At 40.6% G+C, this 25506-nt stretch overlaps 1 protein-coding gene across 1 annotated transcript in view; it reads left to right on the top strand.

Annotated features, from left to right (window-relative positions):
* Positions 1-25182, top strand: part of KCNK1 (potassium two pore domain channel subfamily K member 1) — a 32100-nt gene extending 6918 nt beyond the window's left edge. The window contains exons 2-3 of the mRNA XM_030447760.1: positions 19435-19830; positions 22499-25182. Coding sequence (XP_030303620.1) covers positions 19435-19830; positions 22499-22758 — 656 coding nt within the window. The 3' untranslated portion in view covers positions 22759-25182. The remainder of the gene's footprint in view (positions 1-19434; positions 19831-22498) is intronic.
* Positions 25183-25506: the final 324 nt, after the last annotated feature.

Consider the following 25506-nt stretch of genomic DNA (forward strand, 5'->3'; position numbering starts at 1 on the left):
AGCAGCATGAGTGTATTGGTGTTTGGAGCAGTGCTGGCTGCTGATGGATCAAGTGTTTCTCTCCCAAGCTCTGTCCTCACTTCTGCATCCTGCTGTTCCACTGCCAGCCTAGCAACTCTCCACAGCTGAAGGACTGCAAATGCTGCTTCTGTAATCCTGTGTCAGGCCTAGGCTCATTCTTCTTCAAAAGATGCACAAAAATAAAATAAAAATTTAAAAATCACAGAAGCAGTCCATAGAACTTAGTCTGATGCACAAAGTGTAGCTGGGGTCAGGACCAAGTCACTGGTGTTCTGCCCTAGGCTTATGAATTGCCTCATGTTAACTTTGCTGTTTCTCTGGTTTTAGCCATGGTAAAATTATTTGCTGTTTGTCATGGCCAGATTACATGGTCTTCTGTTACTCTGTTATTTCTAATTATTGCTCTACTTGGCTTTATTTTGTTCTGTGGTACTTTACATCTCTATTGAAAGGAATAGAGTAATCTCTGAAAAAAAAGCATTTAATTTAAAAGCTTCTGTTCGTAATTCTTTTGCAAAGCTACAGTTGGTATTACCATTCTACTGACATCTTCAAAGTCTAAACTAAAAGTTATATATACTTTCAGAGCAGGACTTCTAAAACTTAACAATCAAAACCTGCGGTTACTGACATTGCTGAGTAGGATTTTTACTGTGATGTGAATGTAATTTAAAAATAAGTCTTTCAAAGCTGTAGTTTCTCCTGTTTTCATTGTTGGCTGTTTTTAACTCTTTCTTTTGTTCACTTCACCCCACTGCATCATTATTTTAATAATCTGTGGGGGTTTTTGGATAGAAGGACATCATGAACTGTGGAGAAACAGCTGCTTTAGCCACTGCTTCAGGTTATGAAGCAGGTCACAAGCTGCTAAACTGTGTGCAGAGCATGGTGTGTGTGGAGGTGCAATGTTATCAATTTGAGAAAAATTAGGATGCCTACAAAAGTTTTGATGCCTTCAGGAATAAAGAATAGCAAGAAGTTTCTTGGGAATTAACTACCTCAGTTTCTGCCATCTCTCTGGATCTGACCTCAGATACTTGAGAGCTTGTACAAAATCCAACCAAAGGCCTGGAATAGTTACTGAGGATGACCCAGAAGATCCTAGGGTAAATATGTCTATTGACTTTTCCAGGTAAGAACCTAGCTGCAACCTTAAGTGGACCGTGGTTTTTATGAGGACAGAGTGATGGGGTCCCTTGTTAAGACCAGGACTGAAAGGACTGAATGAAACACAGCTTTTCAGTGACTGTGCTTCAGAAAAATGTTGGAGTGACTTCTGTGAGAACATATGGCTTGTCTCTCCCCTGGAAAGAAAAAAGATGTGCATTCATCTCTGAACACATAGAGTATGAAAACTTCCTTACAGGAAAAGCACATATGAATCAAAGTGGTTTATACCAGCTGTCACCAGGCCCCAAACATTTGCTGACTGAGGCTTCCTAGGTACTGCCATAGTTTGTGCTCTAAACTAATTCTGTGCCAGAGCTGAAGCAGATTTCAGAAGGTATCACAGCAGCTTTGAGGAGCTGTGGGAATGCAGATCTGGAAATTCAGACAGTATTCCCTGGAAGCAACTGAGGGAGGAGGCTGGACTGGGAAACAAGTTCTGCCAGCTGAACAAGCCAACCCAGTAGTATTTTGAGTACTGTTCTGTTTGTAGATGAGAAAGTGAGGCTGTGCCCTCTGATAAAGTTCATGCTGTTTACCAATAGAAACTTTAACAGGGTTTTTAAAGTGTTTCTCCTGAAAATCATGAGCCCAGATTGTCATTATCCTAACAGGGGGTAGAGGCTTTCTGCATCTTTTTGCTGTCCTCTACTTGGGGTAACCAGAACTTCTATACAGACTGTTGGTAAAAGCTGTATATCTGGTTTTTGATACAGAAACATGCAGTGAAACTAAAATATGAACACGTGGTCTGTTGGGGAAAAAAAAATAGTCTGCCCTTCTGAAAAATATAGAGCTGCAAAGCCTGCTGAGTATTCTGTCAGGGATGCAAATCTGCTTTTGAACCTTTTTTTTCTGTGGTAATGTGCTTAAAGGTGATGCTGAAGTTAAGCTAAACACAGGGTTGCAGGGAAAAGGTGTCCTGGATCTAGGACAAGGAGGCAGCCAGCTCAACAAGGACTGTCATATTTACTGTGGTTTCAGAAAGTAATTCTCCTTTTGTTACACACAGGGTTAAAGACATACTAAAATAATAATTATTTCAAAATGGGAGAGGATTTCTCAGCATTAAGAGGCAAAAGGGATCCTTCAGAAGAACACAGATGATGGCAGCACTGGCAGACATGAGCTGTACACATTTTTATCTTAAAGCCTGTACTGAATTGTTTCTTATGTGACACTTGGTCTTTTTCTTTGTTATTCTAAACCTACCTGGCTCACCATGAGCACATACTTTGCTTGGACCAGCTTAGACATTGCAACATGCAGTACCAGTGCCAAAGTCCAGAGGCAAGCCAGAGTGGGTATCCACCTTTGTTTACAAGTTTGAAAAGGGGTTTGGGACTTCAGAGTCACCAAGGTGAATCCTGGCAAGGCTTAGATTCCAAGTTCACCTCCTCTCCAGAAGGCTGAAATCATGCTATACATGGGTTTCATGAAATGTGCTCAGCAATGTGCTAAAAAATTAAGCAGCTTGGATGCTTAATTCTTGGAGACTTCATTGTACAGTCCTCTACATCTTACTTATTAAATAAAAGGGGAAAAAGAGCCCTAAAAATAACTTGTTGTATTTAAATTAATGTGAGAAAGCCATGAAATCTCTTGGCTTATTTTATTAGCTATTTACCCAACTGTGTGCAGTATAAGAATGGCATAGACCTTTTCCTTTGAAGCCTACAGCCTAAGTAACATGAGAAAACCCTAAAGCAAACCAGAAAACTCCCCTCTTTTTTTTTTTTTTTGGAAGCTTTAGGCTGTATGATTTACTAATGGGTAATGAAATTTTAAACATTTCGCAGCATGTCTTGTTACTTTCTTTTGTGTTTATATTTTTATTTAGTATTGGCAGTGGACTCAGCAGCAGAGCAAAAAAGACTTAAGGCTCAAAGATGTATCTTTGTTTTACTAGGTGAAAGTCCTAGCTGCTGTAAGGTGTAAGTAATACACAGAAATGAATGCAAAATGCTGTATGGGATGGAGAGCTCTTGAGCAAGGGTGAGATATTGTTTGATTTACCTATGTGGATTTGCACATCTCTTGAGAAATCCAGGCCCCCAACTTGGCTTCTGGTCCAGTGCTGCAACTCTGGTTGGGCAAGCAGAGAGTCCTGAGCACAAAATCATGATGCACTGCATGTAGGAAAAAGTCACCTTGATAAGAAAGAGTAAATTTAAGGTCAGATTTCTCTCTTAGTTAGTTGTTGAAGTTGTTGTGCATTGACTTTCTGCCTAGCTATAGTGCAAAGATAAATCTTTTCTATTTCAGGCTCATCTTTTAATGCAGCCTTTTGTACTAAATGAAGCCAGCTGAATTTTCAGGTCATGTTTTCTGGGAGTAATTGCCACCTGACAGAATTTTGTGTGCTGCTTTGAGGAAAATGTCATTTTCACTAGAATTTATTATTAGCCATGAGTCTGAACCAAAGCAAAAGACAGAAACTCAACATCTCAACCAGAACTTAGAGTCCCAGGTTTTAGCCTTGCATTATACCAAACCCTCAGGGGTTTGCATTATACCAAACCCATAAGGGAGATGGCAACAGTCTTTCCCATTTCTGAACCATCTTTTATCAGTAGATCCTGAAGCATCCACATACCAGAAACTGTTTTACTGATTGGAGCACTTCTATTATCTTCTGTATCTTGTGAGATTAGAATGTTATTTCCATATGCATTTTGTAGAGAGATGAGAGATGAACAAAGAGGAAAGCCAGTTGTGTGGTTGAGAATGAGGCTGTAGATCTTGTCTCACAGTTCTCTACCCCCCTCCTTTGAGGCTGAGGTCCCATACAGAAACTTGATTTTCCATCCTGTGGGTGCACTTAAGCAGGCTTTCATTTTCTTGCATTAAATACTTTTTTTTTTCTTTTTTTTTTTACTTTAGTAACAGCTTTTCTGCTCTATAATATTATTTCTCTAATAATAATATTAGAGGAAATTACAGCTGCTTGGATAGGGACTTAGAGAATCTGTAATAAAGTGTGCAGTACACATTTCTGTCTCTTTCCTTCAGTGGAGATTGCCACTCCTTTCCCAGAACTTGTTCAATTGTGTGCTGTGTTTAAATAACAACCTGATGCCAGTTAATACAGCCCACATTATTTACCAAGTGCCTGAGTAACCTTTGTGGGAAGCAGACAGTGTTTTCTCTGCTGCCATGTGCTGCCTGCCTGTCCTTAGACCTAGTAAAATGTTTGCTCTGGTTGATGCAAAGTGGACTCAGCCTACCTAATAATTCTGTTAGTGGAAGGAAGATGTCTTGGACTCCTGATTCCTACCCTACGGTCCAACCTTATTCCCTGCACAGGACCAAGAAGCAAGACCTGAGTGTATCAGACTAGGAGTACTGACTTATTGCAGGCAGGTCAAAGGCAAGCAATGTGAGAGAAGATAGACCCATGCCAAGGGTCTTTTTTCCCAGCAGTAACTCTGGGAGTAGATAAGACATTTTATGTAGCAACTTGGTGAATGAGCAGAATAAAAACCGCACAGCCAAATTAACAACAGATGTAAGCAAGAAGCTGCCAACCTAAGAACATGTTTTGTGGACTGATAATGTATCTGACAGTTGCTGGCTGTCCCTTGTAAAGGAGCATTATTTCAAGCAGGAGCAGAATGACAACTAGCAAAGCTGAAAGAATTTAACTGGACTTTTTTTTCATACAGTTGCCACCACCAGAATATTTGTATCCAGTGTATCTCAGGTACACACATTTCAAGGGGAACTTAATTTTTTCCTGCTGGGTAACTAGGCCAAGAAGGCCAATGGCATCCTGGGCTGGATCAGGAACAGCGTGGCCAGCAAGTCCAGGGAAGGGATTCTGCCCCTGGGCTCAGCCCTGGTGAGGCCACAGCTTGAGTCCTGTGTCCAGTTCTGGGCCCCTCAGCTCAGGAAGGAGATTGAGATGCTGGAGCAAGTCCAAAGGAGGGCAACTAAGCTGGTGAAGGGACTCAAGCACAGATCCTATGAATAGAGGCTGAGGGAGCTGGGAGTGTTGAGGCTGGAGAAGAGGAGGCTCAGGGGAGACCTCATCACTCTCTACAACTCCCTGAAAGGAGGTTGTAACCGGGTGGACGTTCGTCTCTTTTGCCAGACGACTTTCAACAAGACAAGAGGGCACAAAAGGTCTCAAGTTGTGCCAGGGGAGGTTTAGGTTGGAGATTAGAAAGAATTTCTTTCTGGAGAGGGTGATCAGCCATTGGAATGGGCTGCCCAGGGAAGTAGTGGATTCTACGTGTCTGGAGATATTTCAAAAGAGACTGGATGTGGCACTGAGTGCCATGGGCTGGGAACTGCAGCGGGAGTGGATCAAGGGTTGGACTTGATGATCTCTGAGGTCCCTTCCAATCCAGTCGATTCTATGATTCTATGATTCTGTGAACTAGTGTTAGGTGATAAATTGTATTGTCTTTGAAACTAGTGGGGAAGTCACTCAGCCATACTCCTGTGTTTATTTACTGCAGCTCATTTACAAATGATGACCACTGACAATTACAAGACACTGCACACATTCACAGGGCCAGACACCTGCAAATAAATTCCTCCCTTGAAAAGTTCTTACCTTTCACCCCACACATTACTGCTCCAGACTTCAGTGATTCCAAATCACTTGATTTTGGAATTACCAACCATTTTAGATTCCCTGTTGCTTTATATGGAGGTCTGGGAGATGCCACTCACAGCATCCCCCTTTTCTGAGGGAGTCATGGGTTATACTGGCCCTGCCTGTTGGGGGTTGCCCATGTTTTGCTAATACAAGTAGGGTGCTGAACATGAGAAACCTCACTCAGAATTCAGCCCGGATGTTTGCCAAGCATTTCTGACATTTGTGCCACCTTAGCATAATGGGATTTAAGAAAATGGGACTCAAAATCATTGGTCAGTGTTAACAGTCTTTGACTGATCTGCTGGGTCCAGAACTGTAGCATTTTTGGTGAGTTTTCCTACTGATTGAATGTTGCCTGCTTTCATTATATGCAGGGCTATATTATTCTGGCCCTGAGAGGTCAGAATATCTTTTCACTAAGGAAATCCCCTTCTAGTTGTAAGAATTTCTGGAAACATCAAATATCCCACCAAGAGGCAATTCCCTAACTGTAGAGCAATTCACCATTTAAAAATAAAATGCCAATCATCAAAGTTTGGAAACCACCCAACATTTAAGTGTTTCTCTGAATCTTTACATGGATGCCTAAAGGTCTTGTGTCTGTAGTTTGCCTTTCTTAATCACTCTTTCTAAATAAAGTAGATAAGCAAAACTGTCTCCATTTCATCCTCTTACAAAGAGAAATCATATATACAGCTACAGTGCTTTTGTTTTCATTTCAATTTCCTTTCTTTGTTGGTCAGACATAGAGTTGTAGTGTTTGATACATCCTAAACATGTGAATGTTTCAACATTCTAGAGCACATGCAAAACTTGGTCATGGTTCAGTGAGCTCTTTCTCACCACAGCTGAAGTATTTCCCCAGTGGGCCTTGCAAATTCGTGTTCTATATTGAGCCTGAAACTGGGAGTATATTCATGTGGCAGAGTACCATGAAGCATCATGTTTAGGATGGTGATTTAAAGTTTAGAATAAGCCTTCTCACCTGAAAAAGTATCTCACTTTGGCCCTTCTGTAAATATTGACTCTTTATCTTAATTATTTTTGAAGTTAGAAATTAATATTGTAGAGGAAATAAGCCACGTGTTAAGGTGAGGACTGATTCATTTTGCTGTTTATGGTAAATCAGTTTGCATATGTTGAATTCTTCATGTTTCTGAGAAACAGCTATTAAAACAGAAGATAGAATTATGTTTTATCTGTATGCAAATACTCTCTGATGTCTGATTTATTTATGCATGAAATATTGGAGTACATGGCAAAGATAGGTAAGGACCATGCATCTTCTTCCAAACAAGGGTGCTGATGACAGTAATTTCCCAGATCTGCCCATGTTAAATCAATAATAAGATTAGAAGTATAAATTCCTATTCCTCTGCTGTATCTAGTAGAGAACACTTTCTTCTATGTGAGATTGCATTTTGATGCAAAGATGCTGCTCACAGATTTGACTTAAACTCCACAGCATGAAATAGCCTGATTTTTAAATGTTGTGTGAATTCCTCATCCCTTCCACAGTACCAGTCTCGTTCACTGTTTTCATGCTTGGTTCTTTCTGGTGGGGCAATAAAGCAATCTTTGTTTCCAAAGTGGAGGTGGGAAGCATACTAATTTGCAGCTGGGTGTTTCTTTTTATTCCCAGATGACAGAAAGAACAACTCGTTGCACTGCAGGAACTTACAACTGAGTTGAAGACTAGATGGGTATTCTTCACTGACTGAAGAGTGATTAAAGCATTGCAGTGAGTGCCCCTGCAACAGATTCAAAGCTTTTGACAGATCCCAAGGTGCATTTGGGATGGTAGCAGGTGCAAATTATCAGTTTTCCAAAACTCTTCCCAGTAAACTGTACCAGACTTGAAGAGGAAGTTCCATACTGCAGAGGTGCTGGGCTCAGCAGCTGGCACATCCCTGTGGCACTCTGTGCATAAACAAGGTCTTTCAGGTGGGGGAAGGCTGAAGTCATTGACAGAACTTTAAAACCTGTTACAGAAAAATTAGAGGAGGTGAGGAGAGAGAAAATCACAGCATGAAATGAAACCATGGTTCCAAGCCTTTTCCTCAAGGAAAAAGCTCCCATCTTCTACCAGTCTCTTCTGAAAGTGTGTTTCCTCTCAGCTTTGCTGCCAATTAGATGCTAAGTGCATCTTATTTACCTGCTAAATGAGTTTTTCCAAAGATTCCATAGATCAGTCTTTTTCATTAATTGCAGTTTAACTCTTACAGGGTCTTAAATTCAGGATAGCACTAAAGGGAACCAAATTCTAATATAAAGACTTCAGGGTTAAAAAAACCCAAATACTGTTAACTTGCAGAAACCACACCACCAAAAGGAAAACCCAAGCAGCAAACCCAAATCTGAAGACAAAATCTGAAAGTATTTCTGTTGTGTAAGACACAGCAGCTTTTTGCTGCTGTCAGTGTGGAAGTTTCATCATGTTTCTTTACCAAGTTAACAAGAGAAATGAGAAGGTCACTGTCATGGGCAAACTACTGTCTAAATCTGGTCAGTAATGTGAGTTTTCTTTTTCCTGGTCTTTTTGCCAAAACATGTTCCATGTTAAGATATTTTTTTTCCTACACTGAATATTTAAGGCTGGGAATCCCAGGAAGAACTGCAGAAGGGCTGTTACCCCTTTCAGTATCTTTAAGCTGGTGGTGAAGTTCTTCAGAAGGTTTTTAATGAACCTGTTTCATTGATTGCATGTTGATCTTGGTGATGAGTGGCTTTAAAATATATTATTGTGGAAGTGCTGCTAAATGTGTAACCAAACATAACAGTGCAAAGGTTGGGGGGTTTTTGCTGGTCATTTGTTTTCTAACATTTCAGAGGACTGCAAGTAAAAAAGCTCCTTGTGGAGCTCATTCATACTTCTCTTTTATCAGATTTAAGTTTCTGAGTCTTACAGTTTGTTCTGTCAGGAAACATCCATAATCAAGTTAGTGGAGCCCCTGCTTTGATACAGATTTTCTTACCATCTGTTGCCTAGCAGGCAGGCAAACCAATGAAAGAATTTTCCTGGCTGAATTCTCAGAGGAGCCCTTAGGAAGTCTCACCTTGCTTTTGTCCTTTTATTTGGATTTTAGTCAGCAGACTTTTGTAATTTTCAGTTTTTCCCTCCACTGGAGAACGAATCTGAGACAACAGGGAAAACAGCTGTTGAAACAAGGTAGATGGTTCTTTACTTATGCTAAATCTTTGCTAGAGGCAGATCTAAAGATGTGGTGTTTGATTTTTGGAATAGATGATGTTTCTAGAGATGTGCTGTTACTGAGAGGCCTGTGGGGGAAAAAAAATAGAAAACCCAAAACTAGATTGATCCACTTTAACTCTTATAGGGTTTTAAATCTGGGATAACACTGAAATCTATGCAGATCTCTTCACTGTTATCTGTGATAGAAGCCTGAATGCTTTGCGCAGAGGTTTGGACAGACCTCTCTGCCTGCACTTGGATATTTCATCTTTGCTCCTGCCTTGAGCACAGGGTGAAGCTGTGCAGATGCAGGGGATAAAGTCTTTGACACCTCACTTCAAAAAACATGATTGAAGCTGTTGGGGGTCTTTGGAGCACAGGGCCCCCCACAAAGCTCATGCCAGGCTCAGTGTGTCCCAACAAACAGGGGGTTTCTCGATGGACAGTTTGGTAGGAGCTGTGCTGCCTGCATCTGGGGTTTGGGAAGCCTGCCCTTGCAGGGTCAGTGGGAAAGCTTTGCCAGCTGAGTGCCTGAGAACCCAGACTTTGCCTGGGGAGAGCATTTATTAGCTGTGGAATGGAGTATGTACCTCAGCTGGAGTCCTGCCCCCCTTGTCTGCAACATGGTAGGTCCCTTTTTGGTGGCAAACAATGTGTGTAGACTGGTCGGAAAGGATCTCAGAGTTTCCTTGGGCTGATGGTGTCTATTTTACTCATGCATAATGTATCCAGGCAGGATTAGCAAGATCTGGTGTCAGGTGGTGGCTTGAAAGAACACTATCATTTTCCACTTCAAGTTATTATCTCTTGAGTTGTGTTTCTCTCTGATACTCGTGTTGAAAAGAGAGAGTGTTGTGCCAAACACTCACCAGTGATAACCTCAGATGTGGGAGGGACAATACCAATTTCTGGATTTCCTCTTTTTATCTGCATCTGGGTCCTGTGCAGAAAATTCCATCTACTGTTGTGCTGCTCCAGTGCCTCGCATCCTTCCACTCTGTACTGAGCACTTCCTTAGAACAGCTCCTGAATGGCTCTTAACTGGTGGTATGGGAATCACTTCATCATGAGCATCACTGCTACATGGTGTAAGGTTCTTCACTTTCTTCATTAACTGTTAACTATGGGTAGATGCTGCCTGAGTCACTGTAAAGGGTCCAAATGTAACTTCTTGTGCCCATCAGGCTGCAGTCTTTACCCCAAGCCTTCATTGTCTTGCATGGTGGTGTGAGTGAGACCTGGATCAACATTCCTGAGGAATGTGGGAGCATTGAATACCTGAGTCAGAATTAGAAAATATTGGCATAGGTTTGGTTTGGTCTGGAGTGCTGTTTTCCCATCACTTCATGGATCATCCTTGTTGTTGAGTGTCCTGTGGTTCAGGTGGCTTCACAGACTGTTCAGTCTGGCATTGCTGATCTTACAGAGTCACCCATGGCCATTCAGAAACTATAGGTGAAAGCTTTTCCTACAAAAGTTCTGGAGCCTGTCAGAGAAGTAGAAACACTTCATGTATGGGAAACTGCACTTTTGAAGCACTGCTAAACATGACTGCAGGACCTGATGCTAGAGAAACTCTGGGAACTGCAGTTTCCAACTCTGGAGGCAGCTGAAGTCTGCCAGGTTTTTTGGCACTGCTGTAGTGCTTTGGTTCAGATGAAGTGCAGAGCTGAAACAAATCTCCAGATCATTACTGCTTCCCCTTTTTCTGTCATCCTTGTGGAGTATTTTTGGATTTGGAAATCCTGAAGCAGGCACTCTTGGAGAGGAGCACAGCCCTGGTGAGGCCACAGTTTGAGTCCTGTGTCCAGTTCTGGGCCCCTCAGCTCAGGAAGGAGATTGAGGTGCTGGAGCAGGTCCAGAGAAGAGCAAGGAGGCTGTGAAGGGATCCAGCACAAGTCCTGTGAGGAAGGGCTGAGGGAGCTGGGGGTGTTGAGGCTGGAGAAGAGGAGGCTCAGGGGAGACCTCATCACTCTCTCCAACTCCCTGAAAGGAGGTTGGAGCCAGGGGGGGGTTGGGCTCTTTTCCCAGGCAACTCTCAGCAAGACAAGAGGGCACAAAAGGTCTCAAGTTGTGCCAGGGGAGGTTTAGGTTGGAGATTAGAAAGCATTTCTTTCTGGAGAGGGTGATCAGGCATTGGAATGGGCTGCCCAGGGAAGTAGTGGATTCTCCGTGTCTGGAGATATTTCCAAAGAGCCTGGATGTGGCACTGAGTGCCATGGGCTGGGAACTGCAGCGGGAGTGGATCAAGGGTTGGACTTGATGATCCCTTCCAACCCAGCCAGTTCTATGATTCTGTGATTCTATGAAATACCTCTGCAATTACTGGGCACTCAGGCTTAGCAAACAGAGGAGAGCAAATCTGAAGGAAACTTGGGCTTTCTTAAATCTCATGGTGAGTTTGGTGTTCCCCTGCATGGATCTGTATTTACTGTGCTGTAATTCCAATGTAAACAAAGTCACTGTGCAATTCTTCTTGGTTTTTTTAAAGACTAAAAATGCAAAACAACGCCAAAACATTTTCTTCATCGTGACATCTTTTAGTATCTCCTTCTGTCTGCCTGGGACATGAAGATTATAAAAAATGATTGCATTTTTCAAATGGAAAATTACCATATATAAATATCTACTATCCAGGGGTTCCCCTGCATTGACTGCAGTTTTTCTCATGCTGATTGAAATGTCAGCAGGTAACTTGTACTGCTTTATGTTTTGTCACTGGGATGTAATTGAAAAATGTTTATAACATGAGTTTTTATATTAGTGTTTGTGAATCACAAGAGCAGCTAACTTGGATATGGAGCAAAGCTATTTTTCATCAGTCTTCAAGAATGTTTTTTTCACTGGTTTGAAAGGATTCATCTATATTCTCATCTCTACATGAGAGAAAATGTTGATAATAATTGATATGAAAGTATGTCAGAATTTGAAGAAAGAAATAAAAATTATTTGTGCTTCATTCTCATTCATCTGAAGTGACACAACTTCTTCCTGCTGCATAGTTGGAACAACAAAAAAGTGGAATTGGAAAAACATGCCCAGGCTACAATCTCAATATTCCCACCTCCTGTATCTCATGCTTTTTTTTGCACAGTGTCCTTAATATAGTTCAGTTTCTCCTCAAACAGGCAATTCATCAGCAGCTAGATTGGCACATCTTAACACATTACTTGGCTGGAAAGAAGAAGAATATTTCTTGGAAATCATAGAAATGGATTGATGGTAAATATGAATAATGTAAGGATTTCCATGCCATAATTTTGAAATTATAAAAAGTTTTTTGGAACTCAGGAGCTCCCAGGACTGCTAAGCTGCAGAAGGGGCCAGGACAGCCTGTATTGCTCTAGAAATTGGCAAAATAACACAATTCCATGCTGAAAAATGATTTGTTGGGAAATCTTTATAGAGATGATCTCATCCTCATGTTTAATTGGTTTCAATATGCTTTTGCCATTTTTTCCAGTGACATTTGAGGGATATATTATTATGGAAGGAAGCTGGGATGGCACCATACTAAAACACCTCAACTGGAACTTTAAATCAACCTCACTGGTGCTGTGTGAGGATGAACCTTGTGAATGTTTTCTCCAGTGGCAGAACTGGCATAAGAGGTTCAGCTGCAGCCTTCATCACTTCCACATTTAAGCAAATGCAACTCTTTGAGTTGCTGTGAGCTTTGAGCAGTGAACAAAAGTTTTAAAAAACTCTCCTCATCATCCACATTTTCTGTCTTTTTTTTTTTTTTAATTGAAATCCCAGATAATTTCATCAAATTCACAGCATCTCTTTCTCCTCCTTCCTCCAGTTCATACACAACTAATTCCAAACTCAACAGAGGAGGTAGCAAAATGTAGCATCCAAATGGCTTTCCTCTGCATTAAAATGCCTGTCATAGGGAAATTTTTCTTCTTTTCTTTCTGTCATATTCTATAGTTAATCTCAGCCTGGCTGGAAATCAGAAGTTCTCAGGTTTGTTTTACAGAACTGTGAACTTGTAATTCTTACCCCTTTCCAACATATAACTGTGTTTCAGTGTCTTATTTTAATGGTATTGCTGTGTCTCAAACCTCAGAGTAAGAGTTTTGAAGAGCACAACACTACTGTTTGTCTACTCTTTTGCACATTTTTAGCTATCCACAGGTTTCCATGCTTGGTTATGGTTCTTTATGTTATTTTTTTCTGTCTGTATTGCAGGGATGAAAGGCTTCTGTGTAAAGCTGTGCTAAGGGACTGGTTAACAGCTTAGTAGCCATTTTTAAAGCTGATCCATCCCAGTGCACACCCTAAAGAAAGAGAAAAAGGAAAATACTTTTCCTGAAATAATTTGATAGTGAGCACATGCTTTGGCACATATGGATATGCTGGATAATATAGTGTATCTTTTTGTCATTTCTTTCATTCTGCATGGTAGGTGACCTTTGCCTACAAATTTATGTCCCAGTAAGCTTACCTAAACTTACTAATCAGGTACTTCAGGCACAGTGTTGTTGGTCTGAACTCTGTAGGGTGTCTGTTCACTTTCTTTCCTTGCCATAGAAAAAATACTTGAGACTTACTTGTAGTCTCTCTTGCCACGTGGATCTACCATCACCAGACATTTCCTTTTTATCTTAGAAGATAATAGACCAGTTACAAAGGAGGATGTATTTCACTGTTAAACACAGTGGAAAATGTCAAATGTTTGTAAAAATAACAATGTAGAGATCGTGCAAATATTATCATTGATTTTCATCCTCATCATATTCCAGTGAGTCATGTTACACTTGCAGTGAATGAAGAGATCTTTGCATGACTTTAGTGCTTAGCACAGGCTTCACTTCATCTGTTTGGGTATTCTGTGGTGACAAGCAGACTTAAAGGGCTGACTTCTCTTTGGGGACACTTGACTCAGACCATCAGGGAGATGCTTGTCATGTTCTGCCACATTGAGCTTGGGTGTTCTGACTCTGCCATCTGAATGGGCGTGTGGAGAAGGATGCTGACTGTGCTGCTGCTCCTGCTGACCCCTTCCTCACCCTGAGTAGTTTAGTGGTGCCACATAGACCTGGTGGTGTTACAACAGGGCTAGGAGGACCTGAGGTACCAGTGGCTTGGAAGGAAACCTATGGTAGGAAAGAGAGAGAAGAGCACTTGGCAAAAGAAAACAGATGACAAAAAGCATTGACTATTTAAGTCATGAAGGAGTGATCTTCATTGCTGTTGGACAGTGGTCCCCATTCATGAGACCAGCTCAGGAGAAGAGATCATGGGCATCCAATGCCATGAGAGAAAGAGCCAGTGCTGCAGCCTGCATACCCCCCTGCCAGGCTTCATCACATCTGGGACAAACTTTCTGAAGGCTGTGGCATGTGTGTGCCTGTTGGCCAAGCAGTGATTTACAGAGCTGCTTACATTGGTCAAAGCAGTGTCTGAGGAACAGCTAGACACAGGTAAGACAGAACTAAAAGAGGGACTTGCACAAGAGAGATAAAAACCATTGAAAAGTATAGAAAAGTCATGACCAAGTCTTTTTAACTAGATATGAGCAAGAGGCTATCTTGGAAGACAGCAAATGGAAGAGCAAGTATTTTATTGAACACATAACTGACCTGTATAACTCACAGCACCAAGATCAACGTAGAAAGACTTAAACATTTTGAATTATTTTTTTTAAAAAAGCACTTTTAAGATGATGATATTTGATATCACATCATAATAAATAAAGACATTTTGTGTATATGTATGAACTTAAAAGAGTAGAAGTCCTTCAATCATAAGAGTAAATAATTTTTAAGGAAAAGTTCCCCACATGTGAACAGAACTGGAAGCCAACTGTCTATGTTTTGTTCTTTATATGTTCTGCTCTTTGTATGATCAGTCAAATATTGTCTGTCTCAAGACACTGAGCTAGATGGAAGGTTGATCTTTAATTTGGCAAATTGTGCTAATCTTGCATGCAGTTTTTTCTGCAAGCTTTTTTTAAGGAATGTTACCTCTAAGCTATGAATAGGCAATAGAAGGGATTATATCTGAGTAATATCCTTTTATCTCTCGTGTCACTTTGCTTCTGAGTTTGGGCAGGTTATCTGAGGGTTTGGTTGTTCAAAGGTTGGTGCTTTTAAATGAGTGATTGTTATCTGATATTTGCATTATAAATATGAAAGTACAGCATTCAGTAAATCTTGTCTGTCTTCTTAATCAGTAACACAGTTATCTGATATCCTACACAGCCAATTTAATTCTAGCCACCCATATCAAGTCTGCTTGATAGATTAAATGTCTTCATAAGTCATCTCCTGCTCCTGAACATCTTTTTTGATAACAAAAAGATGTTAGGATTGCAGTTGTAATGCTTCTGACCACAGTAGTTTCCATTGGAAAAGGTAATCTGGCACACATTTTATTATCTGTTTATTTATATAGAAGTAATGTGCTAATCAGTTTATGGAGGGATTATAGAAAGACATTTCCATGAAGAGGTGAGAGTACAAAGAAGCTACAAGAAGGTGTGGGAGTTGAGATGGGAAGCAAGAGTGTGAGTGTCTGCAAGCAGATGTGGAATATCTCCTGCCTCAGATCTGTAATTTCCTGTCTTTTAATGTATGGCTGCATGGGGTTTTTTTTTAAATGACATTTGTACAGTGATGACTGAGATTATAGGCATTGTTAGGAAAAGTCACATAAGCAACACTGGGAAAAAAACCATATTCTTTCCTTCCCCACTTGCCATAGCCTCATAAATTGTGACTGCTTTAGCTCAAGCTTTGCAGTGTAATTATTCCCAAGCAGTGACTGGATCTTGAGTAGCAAACACTGGGTCACTCATCCATTGCTTTTGGAAGAATTCACCCTCTTGTTGCTGCTGGTTCAGTGGAGCATCTATTCTCTTCTCAGTCTGAAACTGTCAAGGCTCTTTAGTATTATAGCTCCTCAAAATATTAGCAGCTGAGGAGCAGTTACACAATGCCCTCAGCTGTCCCCTAAGTGATGTGACAACCTCACCAGAAGTGCAGAGAAAAACCTGGGAGGTGGCATCTGCTTCAGGCACCTCACCTAATTCTGTGCATTGGGAAAACTGCTGTAAGGTTTAACCAGGCAAGCTCATCTGAGCACCTACTTTAATATAACCTTCAACAAGATATATAATATAACTTTAATATAACTTTCAGCAAGACAAGAGGGCATGGTCTTAAGTTGTGCCAGGGGAAGTTTAGGTTGGATATTAGAAAGAATTTCTTTACGGAGAGAGTGATCAAGCATTGGAATGGGCTGCCCAGGGAAGTAGTGGATTCTCCGTGTCTGGAGATATTTCCAAAGAGCCTGGATGTGGCACTGAGTGCCATGGGCTGGGAACTGCAGCGGGAGTGGATCAAGGGTTGGACTTGATGATCTCTGAGGTCCCTTCCAACCCAGCCAGTTCTATGATTCTATGATTCTTGCTACAAACTTGCCTGTGGTAAAGTTTTTCTCATTCTACACTTTTCTCTGAGTCTGGATTCATAGTGAGTAGCATCTGGAAGGAAAATGTCTGTCCTTATGAAGAAGTTAGGAGAAAAATATTGGAAGGGGTAACAGCCCCTCCACACCAAGAAATGAACTGACAGAGGTTGGAATTAAATTGCTGTCAAACTGCTCTGTGCAGAAACTGTCAGAATTTTTAATTTTTTCTGTCTGCATGATATGTGTATTTGGGTTCAAATTAGTGAAAGCTTGGATTAATAGTGCAGTGCAAACATATGCTAAATTTAGGAACCTGGAGCTTACAAGTGACTTTCTAGGCCTGCAGGGTCAATTTCTGCTTGTCATGTGTAGCCTCATGGTACTGCACCATCCCTAAAGTTACCAATTCACCAGGCTCCATTTTAAACAGAGCTGGGCTCTTTCTTCTGTACTGAAAGTGGGTGATTGCTCCAGAACACTCCTCTGGAGGTTAGAAACCTTTTTCTAATCTCTAGACTAAATTTACTCACGCTACATCAAAGCTGTTTGTTTATGTGGCAATATTATTCTTCATCTAAAGCATTTCTTTCCCCTTGGTAGCACTTAGATGCTGATGCATTAACAGGGAGATGCTGTATCACATTTCAGCCTCCATTCAGCCCTGCTGCAGAAGCCAACCACTTTTTTTCTGCCTCTCATAAAATAATCTCTATTCCCCTGATGGTTTCAGTAACCATACTCTGCTCTTCTTCCAGTGTCAATTCATTCTTTTAAGCAGGAATGTACAGAATGAGGTTGATTAATCCAGAGAAGGTCTGATCAGCATCTTCATCAAATAGCAGACCTCTGGTTCTGCTTTACTGAAGATGTCTTGATGTGATGGAGCATTGCAGTTGCCTTTTTAGTGTTCGTGTCCCATGGGTACACTGGGACCTACTCAAAACATGTGTTTGTCTTTCACAAATTTTCAGCAAAACTAAGCACATGGATGTGAGGTAGGAAAACGTAGAAAACAGAGCAGGAAAAAATGGTAAGTTCTTGAAGCAGGGGAATGTCACCAGGGCTGCTCCTTGGAGGCCTTGTGTTGTGGATATTGGTGTTCAACATAATCATAAATGACCTGGAGGAGGGAGGCAACAAAGTTTACTAAAAACACAGAAAATTATTTAAGGAGTAAGGGTGGTGGAAGAGCTGCAGGGCAACTGTGCAATTAAATGGTCCTTGAAAATGAGTGCAGATAAAATGTTAAGTGATGCAGACAACAAAACCACTCATAGTTTCACATGCAAAATGATGGGACCTGGTGGAGCCCCAGGTACCTCTGAGGGGCAAGACCTTCCTGATAGAAAGGGTCAAGGAGGTGTCAGCTCAGTGGTAATCAGAAAAGCCAGTCAAATGTCCAGCATTATTATTATTAGGGGCTGAGTAGAACACAAGGTGAGAAAGCCCTGCAGCTGATTCAGCTGCTCTTCTGGTTCTCTAATCTCAGAACAGATAAAGCAAACAGAAGGTGAGCAAGAAAAAAAGCCATTCATTAATACAAATTTCTGGGGTTCAAAAGACTGAGCTTGAGTAAATTATTCATATTGTCATTAAAATTAAAATACAACTGAAGTTTCTTGCCAGGTTAACTAGCATGGAGAAACCAGGTCTCATGCTTTTCTTCTCTAAGACTTTGTACATTGTAATGCTAAAACATTTCGCCTGTCTTCCATTGTCTGTGAGTGCCTCTGTGCATCTTTAATAAAAAGAACATCATCTTTCTTTACACTGCTAGAAAACCTAAGGGGGCACTGCTGTATTATATTCATTAACACAGAGGAGAAATCTCTTGTGTTCATATAAAACCTGGAGGGGCTTGTAGAGCAGCAGGTATCACAGAGGAGCAGGTAAGTGAATCCCCTTGGGAACTTCTCCCTGCTCCAGTGTTGCTGAGTGATCCCAGTTCAGAGATGAGCAGCAGCACAGCCCTGCACACACTGAGCTCTGCCTGAGCTCTTCCACATAGTTACTTCCAGTAGCTCTGGAAATTGCCTCCCTGTACAGCACTAACATGACCTGAATGAGCTGGCAGATTGGGGATTGCAGAATTAAACAGGGTCTGCCTGCACTTGCTTGGTTTGCTACCAGTGTAAAGACTGCCCAGACTAGATTTCAAGAGATTTCCTCTTCCTTGTTGCAATGAAAACAAAATGATTGTGGTTTTTGGTTGGCAAACAGAAGAAAGCATTCCTGGTTTATGCAGGATTTACTGGTTTTCTTTCTGTGCCCTTGGTTTGCATTTAGAACCAAGCTGTCTGGCAGAGTGTGCTTTGGCAGCATAGCTGCTTGTGCTGGGTGGAATTTATTTATTATTTATTCCACTTATTTGTGGAATATTGAGGTTGCTGGACAGTGGTGGATAGTTTGCTGCACACCAAGCCCATCACTATTGATATTTCTGTACCTAAATGGCCAGGCAAAAATTCAGCTGCAATTGGTTACCTCCCAGGAGTTTTTCTGTGATACATATTAGATGGACCACCTTCTAAACACCTTGTGGAAGCATGGAAGCTTATAACATGGGATGCTGGTTATAATTCTGTTTGATTTATGATAATTCCAAAAGAACTTGGACTGTTTTACCGCAAAGTAGATCTGATAGTATTCTTCAGAAGTCTGGGTTATTCCACCTGGCATGGTGGGTAAAAGCTGTTGCATCATTTTGTAAAACTAAACAAAAAATTCAACAGGAAAATCCAGAGTAAAACACAGTTTTCCTGGTGTAGGTTTCCAGTCCTTTGCTTCCTTCTCCAAAATAAGCATTGATACATTTATATTCACAGTTTTGAAATGTAATTTTTATAGCTTGCTTATTGCTTTGTTTTTACCTGCTTAAAACAGACCTTTGAGCAGCATTTGTCCGGAGCAGGGCTGAGAATCACCCACCAGGAAGAAATTCTTTTGTCTCCCACCACACAGACCGTGTCACATCGGTACGTGAGCTTCCAGCTTTAGCTCAACCTCTGTCACCTCTGCTTTGCTGCAGGTTATGGACACACAGTGCCTTTATCTGATGGGGGAAAGGCCTTTTGCATCATCTACTCTGTCATTGGGATCCCCTTCACCCTGCTCTTCCTGACAGCCGTGGTGCAGCGCATCATCGTCTACGTCACCCGGCGGCCCGTGCTCTATTTCCACATCCGCTGGGGCTTCTCCAAGCAGATTGTTGCCATCATCCATGCTGTAGTCCTTGGCTTCATCACGGTCTCCTGCTTCTTCTTAATCCCAGCAGCAATATTTTCTGTCCTGGAAGATGACTGGAATTTTTTGGAGTCTTTTTACTTCTGTTTCATTTCCCTGAGCACCATTGGCCTCGGAGACTACGTGCCGGGAGAAGGATACAATCAGAAATTCCGAGAGCTGTATAAAATTGGTATTACATGTAAGTATTGAACTGACCAGGTAAATAAGAGGCATCTTATAAACAGAAAAACAATAGTCAGACTTTAGACAGACTTCCCCCCTCTCCTTTCTGTGGATGGTGATTGTTTTGTGAGCTGTCAGCTGGCAAACTCGGCATTGGAGGGTCTCTGTGTAAGAAGAAAACCTGTAAATAAGGTCAGTTTTCTTAATAAAGAATAAACAGGTTCTTAAACCAGAATTCCATTGTGCTAAATCATAGCTCCTTATTCTCATTAAGAGCAGAAAAAAATGCTCACATTACTGTGAAAACTGTAATGAGCAACTTGGTCTAAGATTTCAGTGAGGAGGAAGATGATCCATGTGACCTCAGGTTGTCTCATAAGGGGAGATAGTGGGTAGACAGAGACAAATTAATGAGCAACAGGAAATGAGGCAGAATACCAAAGTTTATGACAGTTGTAACAGAATGTAGCTGGATTTGGCATTGGGACTTTCCAGCTGTCAAAGAGACAAGTTAGATGGAGATGATAACAAAGCAAGACCATAGATGTTGAACTGAAATTGTTTAATTATGTTGCACACTGAAGAGAGGCACGAATCAAATCAGTGATTTGATCAAAGCAGAGGTAAGGAAATTCTCTTTGCTTTGGCATTCTGAGTGAATGTGTGCAGAGGGCAGTATTCTCCAGTGACTTTGTTCTGAAGTATCCCAGAGACTGATACGGCTTCAGTCTGTGCAGCCCTGGGTCAGCAGGCACACCAGTTAGAAGATCTGAATGGCCAAAAAAACCTTTCATTTCAGGTCCAGTTCTTAGGCTGGTTTGCATTTGTCTGTGCTGCTGTGCATGACCCAGCAGTCACAGCACAGACAAAGTGTCCATTAACTTGGTTTGTGTTTTACCTATGGAAAGATTGGGCCTTGAATTTTCATTCCTTGAAGCAGGGCCTTGAACTAGCTGACTGGACATTATTTTATTTTCCTGCCAGGCCTGTTGTCATTGCAGGACATTGTTTCCTCTGCCCATCATGCCCATCTTACCAGCACTAATTTTTAATTATCCCACTGAGCTCCAGAGCTGATTGGGGAAGCTATCTGAAGAAGTGGATGGAGAAAGTCATGTGTAGTAAAAGCCTTGTAAAGAATTCTAACCCTTCTGGAAACTCCAACACATTGTGATTACCATTTTTCACACTGTAGAAAATTGAGGAAATAAATTGAAGGAAGTACTAAAAGGAAAAAAAGTAGCTTTCAGGCAATGGTATGACATGAGAGTATTTAATTTCAACAATTTTTAAGTTCATCACTTTTAAATTATTTTTTTCCTGTCATGTGAATTATTCAAGGAACCAAAAAGGATGTATACAATATTTTTTCTTGTTGAATGCAGTTTTTCTTCAAGAAAAGTTTTGGAGTTCTACATCAGAAAATGCTACAGGCTTTCCAAGAATTCTAGTCCTGTTCTAAATCAAGTGGTGATCGTCTGGACAGAGTTTCAGAGATAATTACTACATTCTCAGTGCAGATTTATTGATGCCTTTTAATTGGCATAGCTTTGTCACTTCCTCCTTGTCTTAATGCAGAGCTCCCATTTGGTGTCATGAGATAAAGCTGAAAAACAACTCATAAATTTTAGCTGTAGTGCTGATTTAGATCAGTACTCAGTATTGCAATATTGATTTAATGGTGCTTCTGGAAGGAAAAGGAGAGTCTTGTTGCCAGTGCATAATCTGTAACTACAAGTGAAATATTTATGCCTTTAGGTAACACAATCATGACCATATGTAGAATATAATTAAACTGTCTGATCTGAATCTCAGCACATTTAATGCTCAGCCTTTGGATAAGCATTTTGTACTAATAATTATACACTTAGCTTCTGCTTGATTTACTCATTGGAATGATAAAATATTCAAGTAATCGTGCCCCTCAGTAAATTTTAATGATTAGTAGAGGAGATCTAATGAAATGGTGAGATTAAAAAATGCTCATGTTAATACCTTCCCTCAAATTCTAGATGCTCATGTTTGAAGAGGAACAAAAAAAACCACCCCAAAGGAGCACAGTGAGCTATTAGCCACACAAAGCTCTGTTTCCAGAAGTCTCAGTCTGTGAGAATTATTACCTTTAAAAATCAGTCAGTACACCATCAGAATCATCATCAATATCACTTAAGCAAGTTATACTTGAAAATAATTCAGAAGTTTTCAGGAAATGTAAGAGATTTGTCCTGCTGAACTGATACAAACAGTGGATAACCATAATTAGCTACCATATTTTACTTCTATTTGTAAGATGTAGGAATGCTAAGGGAAAAAATCTTTTGAAGAGTCCTTAATCATCAAAGTTGTGAGGGGTTGTACATGAATTGATTGTACATGTGGTACATTTTAGTATTCTCTTTCATTTTATGCCTTTACATATTTTTATTTTGTGCAGTTGTAACATGATTAGAGCCACTACCATTGTTTTTTTGGTTATATGGAATCTTGTTGATTGTAAAATGAAAAAGGAATAAAAGGATTTGAGGGTCCACAGTGAGTTGCAGAACTCTTCAACTTGGTCATAGGGAAAATAAACATACTGGTCAGAGATGACAGGGGTGGGAAGAGTTACAGGGTTAAAAGTTTTCAGCCCCACTTCACTTGATAATAATTAACTTATTTTTCTTATTTTTTTTTCATACCAGGTTATCTGTTGCTGGGCCTTATTGCAATGTTGGTGGTTCTTGAGACTTTCTGTGAACTCCATGAGCTCAAAAAGTTTAGGAAGTTGTTTTATGTGAAGAAGGACAAGGAAGATGACCAAGTGCATATAATGGAACATGACCAACTCTCCTTCTCTTCCATCTCAGACCAAGCAGCCTCCATGAAGGACGATCAGAAGGCAAATGAGCCTTTTGTGACTTCCCAGTCCCCAACTTCCAATGACAGCTCTCTAAACAATTAATACAGGGGTATCCATGCCATTGTTGTGGTACATTTATGCTACTTACTATAAGAAATAGAATGCCTCATTTTTATTTTTTTTTTTTTCCTGAAAATATAAAAGCTGGAAGACTGTGCTACTTTAACAAAGATTCACTTCTGACATAGAAAAGACTTCTGGGAAAAGTGTGGGAGCCACCCTGGGAGTAGGGAAAAAATGCAAGGTGTGGCTGGGAACATTTTTTGAGGGAGAAAGAGTTAAGTTTACCACTTTCAGAGGTGCCAGAGAGAAAGGTTTGCAGAAGCAACTTCATCCAACATCTCCAGGGAAGTTAGGTCTTCCCTGGCATCCAACTCATTTAGTTGCACATCTCATCTTGCAAGTGGTGACACAGCCAGTTTTGGGCTGTTCACTTTTCATTGTCAGAAGTGTAGTCACAGATTTACTCCAAACACACAAAATACCTAAATCTGGAAAACATTTCCAGAGCAGTATCTATAGATCTACTGGAGGGAGGGGGAGCATCTAGATCATCCCTCTATCAACCAGTAACTTGAAGGTGCAAATAATAATTCTTGGAATGAAAAAAAACCCAGGGCTAACATCCCTCCTTTGCCCATGCCATTGAGAAATGCAAGTTTCCTACTTCCTTGAAAGGTCCCCACTCATGAGAAAAACACTGTCCTGAAGAGAGTGTGCCTTGAGTCTTCCATGCTGTTTGTCTTTCTATGAAATGCTTTTGTAAATGCTGAAAAGGTAGCAAAACAAATTGCTGGGTGAGATGGGGCTTTTCAGGAGGGGAGACAGCTGCTTTTCAGCCCTCTGTCCTCTGAAATGGGTAGGAGTGGGGTTTTTAGCTATGAATGGAAGGAAAATGAGAACTGAAATCCATGGGTGGCACAGCCATGTGTTTATGGCATTCTGGTGGGTGGTTAAAATCTGCTCAGCAGAAGGGCTCAGCTCTGTTTCTTCCACAGTCCAACCCAGTGTGTGCTTGCTCTCTGCCGAGCTGCTGGGCAAGCAGAGGAGCAGAAGTAGTGTCACCCTTTAAACATAGCCCCTTTTTCTGCTTTTGCTTTTCTTGTAAGTACTTGGAGCACTTTGGAGAAGGGAATGTTTCAGGGCAAAACACTTTTTTCAGGTTTTTTTTCACATGGCAAGAAAAAAAAGGAAAAATGTCACGTGTGGTTCAGATGGGACCGAATTTTTTTCCCCTTGGGAAAAGTCACTAAAAAAGTCAAGATCTTGCTCAACTTCTGAAGCTGGAACCCTCTTTGGCTGACACAGGAGAGGTGCTTTAGTCCAGCTGCCAGTCACTGTGCTGAATGCAGAGACCTCAGAGTGAATTTCAGTGAGCAGCAGGTGAGGTTGAAGTGGTTGTAGTGCTTTCTCTTCTGGCCTTAAGAATCCACGAGATGGGAATCTTGATCATGCTTTGCAGTGAAGAAAAGATCTGGAGCACAAATAGCCATATTAGGACAGCCTCCCACGTAGAAATAGTGTAGAGGAGAGCCTTTTCTCTGCAGTGCAAGCATGCCAGATTGCCTGTAATTTGGCTTTTAGTGTTTAGAGCTGAATAATAGTTTACTGTAAAAGAAAAAAAATGCAGTGTGTCTCAATTTAGTGCACATGGGGAAAATACTTGAAAGTAAACAACCCAAAATATACTGTGTCTGAGCTTCCTTAGAGCTAGCATCAAACAGATTTTATATCTTCACTGGAGAAACTTACTTTATGGTTAAATCAGCTGAAAATCTTCAGTTAAAATTCATGTTTATAGAAACTAAACAAAACAACAAAAAAAAAAGAAAAACCACAGAGCTAAAGGTTTTGGATGTTTTGGGTTTTATAGAATAAGTGAGAGCATACTGTGTTTGCATGTTCCCAGGAAAGTGGCTATTTTTATACTGCATAAGTTAACACAGTTCTATTTATAATGAATGTTAACCAATATATATGTACATATATACATAAATATATTTATATACTGTACATATATCATAAATCAACAGAGTTTAACAGACTTAGGAATGGCATTTTAGATATTCTTTTCCCTAGGCTTCTCTTTATACAGTCAATAATAGAAAACTATGGCATTAAAATGACACTGACATAAAATTAAGAGTACTGTACTACAAGAAACATTTATACTGTTTGGTTTTTTTTTTTTTCCAGTGGAACTTTATTGACTAAGTACCTTAAGATTCAAGATTTCCTTTCATTTCAGTGTAACGTTAAGCTTTACAGGATATGCACAGATGCTAAATGAGTCAAAAAGTTAATTTTGCAGTGTGTAGACAATTGCAAAAAATGTAAACACATGGAATGAAAGCACAGAACTCAAAGCTGAAGGGATAACCTAAGAATTATACTGTGATGTAGGTGAGTATTTGTTATTTTAAACTTTAATAAAAAGTCTGGCTTTTGCCTGCCTGCACTATGAAATGGGGAGTATTTTCTTTAGTGCTCTGTGTGTGTGTGTGTGTGTGAATATCTGGTACAGAAATCCTGTCTCCATTTGTCAAGATTGTGCATCCCACCTCAGCTCAAGGAGGGACCATTAATGCCAGAGAGTGTTACCTAACCTTGATATTATTTCTAGCTTAGTGGTGGGTTGGTTATCCCTGTAGGAAAAAAGAACATTCCAAAGAGTGTTTGGTTTTGTTTCAGATGCTGACTGATGATAGCAAATAAAAAATAGTGGCACAGCATTGATCTTGTCTTGATAACCCAACCACTCCAATATTTGGGGAAATTAGAAAATTGTCA

The sequence above is a fragment of the Calypte anna genome, chromosome 3, assembly GCF_003957555.1.
Source record: "Calypte anna isolate BGI_N300 chromosome 3, bCalAnn1_v1.p, whole genome shotgun sequence".
Taxonomy (NCBI): Eukaryota; Metazoa; Chordata; class Aves; order Apodiformes; family Trochilidae; genus Calypte; species Calypte anna.